Source organism: Conger conger, chromosome 5 (assembly GCF_963514075.1).
Source record: "Conger conger chromosome 5, fConCon1.1, whole genome shotgun sequence".
Taxonomy (NCBI): Eukaryota; Metazoa; Chordata; class Actinopteri; order Anguilliformes; family Congridae; genus Conger; species Conger conger.
The window spans coordinates 43,061,585-43,067,803 of record NC_083764.1 but is presented as its reverse complement, the minus strand read 5'-3'; the positions used below and the strand labels follow the sequence as shown (position 1 = coordinate 43,067,803).

The window sequence follows — 6,219 nt, the reverse complement described above, 5'->3', positions numbered from 1 at the left end:
ATTTTTGTCACTTTCTATTTACTGTCAAATATTCCACAAAAAGAATTCATGCAAATTATCCATTCAGCAAGTATTCCAAAGCCATGATTACCCCCACACTATATCCCACACAAGAAAAGCTCTATCCTGAAAATAGCATTTATTAATTCCAATTCATTACCACTGAACACTGCCCAGTAGGCTCTAGCCAAAAGGGTCTCAGTGTAAATCTAACACTGGTACATGACAATGAAAGAAAATCACAGTGGTAGAAAAATAAAATGCTCTTCATATTTTTCTTGCGATTGTCAATACCGGAGCCCTGCAGATTCTGTCAGAACATTTTACAAAACCACAAACACCGTTTCCGGAATGCTTGTTTCTCTCCGTCCAGCGAATACCTTGTTTCTTTTTGCATACTTTCAGGTTTTACTTTCTCCATGACTGAAATGTAACAAGCAGAGATGGCAGCGTTTAAAGCTACAAGTCGGCTTTGACTCTTCACCATGGAAGTATAGGTCATTCTTCATCAGGTTAGAACACGTAGGCAGGATAAGTACAATATCATGATAGCATGAGTCTTGTTTGTTATGCCTGAATGCCACACAAAACCCAATGGGACCTCTCCCAAAGTGGCCAGTGCAACCTTTTCATTGTGACCAACTTTAGTCAATACTAAATACATAAAATCAAGAATGAAAACCTTCTGTGCGAAACAGTGATGTTCAAAGCACTTCCGACTTTCACTTTCCTCTCTGCTCAACCACAAATTTTACCATAGAAGGGAGGTAAGACGAAATGAAAAGGGGAGAAAAAAAACAAAAACAAAAGTTATTTTAGCTGCCAGTCCTCAAACCTGCAGATATTTCTGCCTCCTGAGTAGTGGGTGGAGGGAACAAAGGGACGGGGCCACGCCTAGGTGGAAAAGGGTAGGGCTGCTGGCATTTAAGACTGATATTGCCCCCTGCTCTTCGAGCCCACACCCACAGTGGAAGATGACTGACGGCAGGGTGGTGACGGGCGAGCGTCCTCGCCGTGTGCTGAAGTTTGGTCACAGCCGTTTGGGCTTTTCCTGAGACTCTCCGTCGCCGCCCTGGTGGCTAGGCATGGGGGAAGACAGCCAGAGGGAGGCCAGTATGATGAAGTGGCAGACGTGCAGGGCAACGGAGCTGTAGACGGTGGAGGGGTACGTGTTCCAAGACAGCTCGATGAGCCCCAAGATGAGGACCCTGTGGAGAAAGAAGACTCTTTTAGCACCGCTAAAAAGAATGCTTTGTATCTCGGATAGAAAATGGGCAGCAACTTAATTTGTACTATAACAACTACTATGCAGGTTCAATGGTATGCACAATATAAGGATGGGCTAACTTATTTGGCTCAGCAAACAGGTCACTTACAGATCATTAATTCTGCATGGTAGGAGCAATTATGGACTGGGGAGGCTTGCTAGGGGATTAGCAGAATACATATAGAAGGCTATAGATGCTCTGACCCATTACTATGGCGATTTTTTTTTTTCAGAAAGCACACGTTTACTGGAGTACATGGTCTCACCCCTAGGACCCTTACAGCATTGGTCAAACATGTATTTCTTACAAAAGTAGCAAATATGCAACATGTCACTTACAAAGTGTCAAAGTTTTTCAATATCGTCTGCATGGAACTGTAACAAAGCAGACATGTATACCAACACCAGAAGTAGCGACACAAAGAGGTTTTCACGCACCCCCACTTCCACCTTCACCCGTACTATCTTTCAGTGAAAAATGACACAACGGCAGCACCCACATGGAGCAGTGCTGTTCTCACCTCAGTAAGTGCGCCAGCTTCTTCACCCCGCCACTCCACAGCAGGTAGGGCAAGGTGTGGAAGTACCACACGTAGAACTGGTAGTGCAGCGAGCGGCTGAAACACATGCCGATGAAGTTGGAGGTAAACAGGACCAAAGTCATCTGTGATTGGTCATTAAGGAGAAATGAGGTGAAGGGGGAGGGCAACAGACCGATGTCACAAAGGCTGTGGTGAAATGGCTGGGCACAGGATAGACCATTACATTACATTACATTACATTACATTACATTAATGGCATTTGGCAGACGCTCTTATCCAGAGCGATGTACAGTTTATAGACTGAGCAGGAGACAATCCCCCCCCCTGGAGCAATGCAGGGTTAAGGGCCCAACGGCTGTGCGGATCTTATATTGTGGCTACACCGGGGATCGAAACACCAACCTTGCGGGTCCCAGTCATGTACCTTATCCACTACAGACCACAAATTTATGTCACTATCCATGAATTGTTTTTGTCTCTAAAGTTTTTGTTAACAAAAATATTTCTGTATGTTGGGCTTTAATTAGATAAAGATTGGATATAAGACAGGCTACTATTGTGTTTTTTCCCTCCAACAACGGTACATGTAATTGAACGGTACATGACAGACAGAGAAAGAAGGATATGATTAGCACTCAGTTTTGGTGAGGGCTGCTCTCTGTCAGCTGGATCCTTCAGCAGTGCCATTATACTCTCTCCAGGCCTGGAATTACATCAACAGCATATGCTCGCACATTCAAATATCACAAACAACAAAGGCCAAACAATTAGCTCCCCATTTACTTACAAAAATTAATTTGCAATGATCAAACCACTATGAAAGTATCTTACTATTGAAAGCATCTAACCTTAATGCTGTGACTTACATGTTCACTTTCAGTTCATTAACTAACCTGCTTTAACGTGTACAAATTTGCAGCTCACCTTCCATAAATTAACAGAGCTTTTAGCTTTTTAGCGAGACACTACGAATAAAAAAATTAAAAAAACTCAGGGATAGAGCCCAAAGCTCGGACCGATATCATGGGCTACTTCCAATGCCAGTGGTACCAGACAAACACACACATTCACCCTATAAGTCTGAGAGGAGTACGGTTAAAAACTGGAGACCTGCAGCCGCGCCTAGCCGAACATTCGGCGGGCGACGTGTCGGTCCGTTACCTCTTCCAGCGGCGGAATGTGAAAAGCAGCAGGGTGAGCAGGTGCGCCCCCAACAGGGCGAGGTGAAAATGGCGGCTGAGGAACACCTCTTCAGGCAGGAAGCGCCAGTTCACGGTCCACTGGAAGAGGAACTGCCGGCCCAAGTCAAAGGCCCGGCTGAGGTAGCCCACAGGGTTCTCCAGCAGGAACGGCAGGGCTAGCAGCACCTATGATGCACAGGAGGAGAGGGGCGGAGGGCTCACGCACTGGCCATTTGTTGATTGGACGAACGGGTGCCAGTGTCACCGGGGCGACGTGGAGAGCTCACCTGTATGGCCGCACACAGGCAGAGCTTGGGCAGGGTCTTCAGGAGGCCAAACTCCCAGAGCAGGATGAAGAGGAGTCCGGGGGCGAAGAGGAGCACATTCATCTTCACAGACACTGCTAAACTGTCCACAAGAGAAGAGGACGGACATCAAATATGACAGAGGGACACAAGTCTCTGTCAGCCAATGGACTGAGACAAAGCCATGACAGAGAATCGCATCATGGACATTAACAACTTAGATATCAGGAAACCTTGCAAACACTCCAAAATATAACAAGCAGTTTTCAAGGAACTGGCTAAAGTGTACATACGTGAAAATGAAGATGTTTGTTATGAAAATTTGAGTAAATATGTGCTTCGTAACTGTAAGCAATTTGTTGGACTGTTGACAATTTCTGCCTATTGGGTGAAAGCATTTCAGGAAATTACTTCAGAGAACATATTATGCTCCAAAACAGATAACTTATTGGGGGGCCAAATCACATATTTTCCTCCACAAACTGTTTACCAAGGTCCACCTTGCACACACAGCTTTGTCCGTTGAGAGGAAGGTATGCAGGATATTTTTGAGTTAGTATATTGAGCAGATGACATTCAGAGAGTTCCTGATAGCATCAGTTAACAAGTTAACAACAAGAACTAAATGGACATTAGTATGCAGATATACAATTCCTAGAGGTTAAGGCACTTGCCTGTACAGCCCACAACCCAGCATCCAGCGACCGTCCAAGAAGAGGTTCACTGCAGCGAAAAGCAGCATCATGGCTACGGGGTCGTTGAAGAGTCGGAGGACAAAGATGGAGTGAATGCGGTAAGAGGCACAGCAAACAAAGAAAAACACGTAGGGGGGAACCTGCGGAGGCCACGTCAGGGAGAAAGGTATCAGTAAGAAACACTACTTTTGGTGCAGCTCATCAAACAAACGCTGTGCTCATTGTTAGGCATTGCAGAATCAGTCTTGAAGGCTGTCCAAAGCAAGGTTTTGCCTTTCTAAGTCACAAAACGTGATATGACCCTTAACAGGTCGAGCATAACGTTTCCTGCAAATTATCAGCATTAGTGTTTGCGCTAAGAAGATTCATAATATTACCACATCGTCTGTGAATCAGCCTTTGAGTGTTTCATTTTACCACCACTGTTCATTAATAGTCTTGTGATCACATTAAACCACCACAGTGAAATATACCAAATATGTATGACTAGTCTTGCCTTTTGAGTACGGTGGTAAATGCGGAACACAAGCAGAAGATTGACCAGGTAGAACATGGCGAAGAGATACTGCCCCATCCGAATATTCACGCCGTGATCAGTGACATAGTAGAGCACCGTGAAGATGTACACAAATCCAGCTGGGTACCTGCACAGGCACAAATACATAAAAACAATAGTACTTTGCATATCACCGTGGTTCTCAAGGTGCGTATTTATTCCAATTCCCTCGGGTGGTCAGAAAAGCACAGTGGTGACGGTTTTGAAACTCACACCAGCGGCCCCGTATCTCCTTTAAGTTGGGTGTAGTCATAGGTGCCGTTGATGACACCTTCCACTTCGTCCATGTAAGCTTTCCAGTCGATCTCCGTGTCTGTACGGAATCAGAACACAAATGAAACGGTGCATTAGCTCAGCCTTAGCACCACATTAGGGTTATCTTATCTTCATCTTCATTCAAAGCAATACTTCACCAGTGCTTAATGTATCTGGATATTACAACCCATAATTGGTGATGCCACATGTCAGTCACAGATGTCACTAAGCATTCGCCCATTAGCTAGCTAGCCAAGTATTATAGCTACCCATCTAGTGGAGGATATATATAAAAATAAAAATAAACTTAAGATTAGTTCGCTAGTTACGTAGCTAACTTGCTAAACATTAATGTACAAGAAACACATTATTTAAGGCATTGAATGGTTCAGGGAAGTTTCCTTTAAGAAACGCAAAGATAGTCACTATGAATGGACAGCATGATAAATGTGCAGGTTTACAAATTCAGAGATACCGTTAGTTAGCCAGCCAGCAACCCAATACATGCAGTGATTAACGTTAGCTGACAGCTATCAGCAACAAAGTGTACTTTGCAGCTAGATGGCAAGCTAGCTGACATTACGATAGCATGGATCGCTGACGACCTAGCTAAAAGAACATGGTGGCAAACCAACGAAACAGCTGATTACGTGGCCACAGAAGCAGTAAGTTACACGAAACGGCTATAAACCATATTAGCGTTAACTTAGCTAGCTAGCATAGTAAGTCGGCATGATTCACTGAACTGTAGTTACTTACATGCTACCTTGCGTATAACCCAAATATTTATTCCGATTTCCAAGAACCAAAGAACTGCAGCCACCAGGAAAGTGTATTCGGCTTTGAATAAAATCAAATGCTTCTCCTGCCATAATGTACGAAGAGTCCCCCATACGCGAGACACTTGACCGGTTGATTTCTTCTTTGCACCTCCAGCCATGTCTGCCCACGCAAGTAGGCCGAACCATGTGTAACGCTATTTTCGCTGCAGTCACATGATTGGGGAAAATTCAAAGCCAACTACATGCGGGCTTCAAATAATTTCTCTTGAGGCCAGCTGATGTTACTTCCTGTGACCAATAAGGACATGTATTTCAAAATAAGAGATTACATTTCAAAATAAGAGCTTGTTGTGCAATTACAACTATGAAACAAACTGTTGCTTGCTTACATTGAATTTGAACCGAAGTGAGCACAAGTATGCCCCACTTGAAGCAACACAACAATATATAATTTCTCAATTTAGGGGGAGTACAATGTTACTGCATGTATTCTGTACATAGAACATTGAGTTACAGATGGTCCATTGTTAGGGCGGCCTGTAGCGTAGTGGTTAAGGTAAAGGACTGGGACGCACGCGCAAGGTCGGTGGTTCTAATCCCGGTGTAGCCACAATAAGATCCGTACAGCCGTTGGGC

At 44.3% G+C, this 6,219-nt stretch overlaps 1 protein-coding gene across 1 annotated transcript; it reads right to left on the bottom strand.

The window, feature by feature from the left end:
* Position 1: 1 nt before the first annotated feature.
* On the bottom strand, positions 2-5,834 carry alg3 (ALG3 alpha-1,3- mannosyltransferase). Its single transcript, XM_061243674.1, has 9 exons — positions 5,561-5,834; positions 4,760-4,859; positions 4,487-4,634; positions 3,970-4,130; positions 3,278-3,398; positions 2,971-3,176; positions 2,437-2,512; positions 1,789-1,934; positions 2-1,208 (listed from the first exon to the last, which is right to left on the bottom strand). The coding sequence occupies exons 1-9, from the start codon at positions 5,739-5,741 to the stop codon at positions 1,031-1,033; spliced, it is 1,317 nt and encodes a 438-aa protein (XP_061099658.1). The 5' UTR covers positions 5,742-5,834; the 3' UTR covers positions 2-1,030.
* Positions 5,835-6,219: the final 385 nt, after the last annotated feature.

Excerpts from the sequence above, each read along its gene's own strand:
- alg3 (XM_061243674.1), bottom strand. The coding sequence starts at position 5,741 with ATGGCTGGAGGTGCAAAGAAGAAATCAACCGGTCAAGTGTCTCGCGTA. Across the intron at positions 4,635-4,759 it reads GGAGATACGGGGCCGCTGGT|GTACCCAGCTGGATTTGTGT; the intron begins GTGAGTTTCAAA and ends GTGCCTGTGCAG. Across the intron at positions 3,399-3,969 it reads CTGGGTTGTGGGCTGTACAG|TTTAGCAGTGTCTGTGAAGA; the intron begins GCAAGTGCCTTA and ends TCTTGTGGACAG.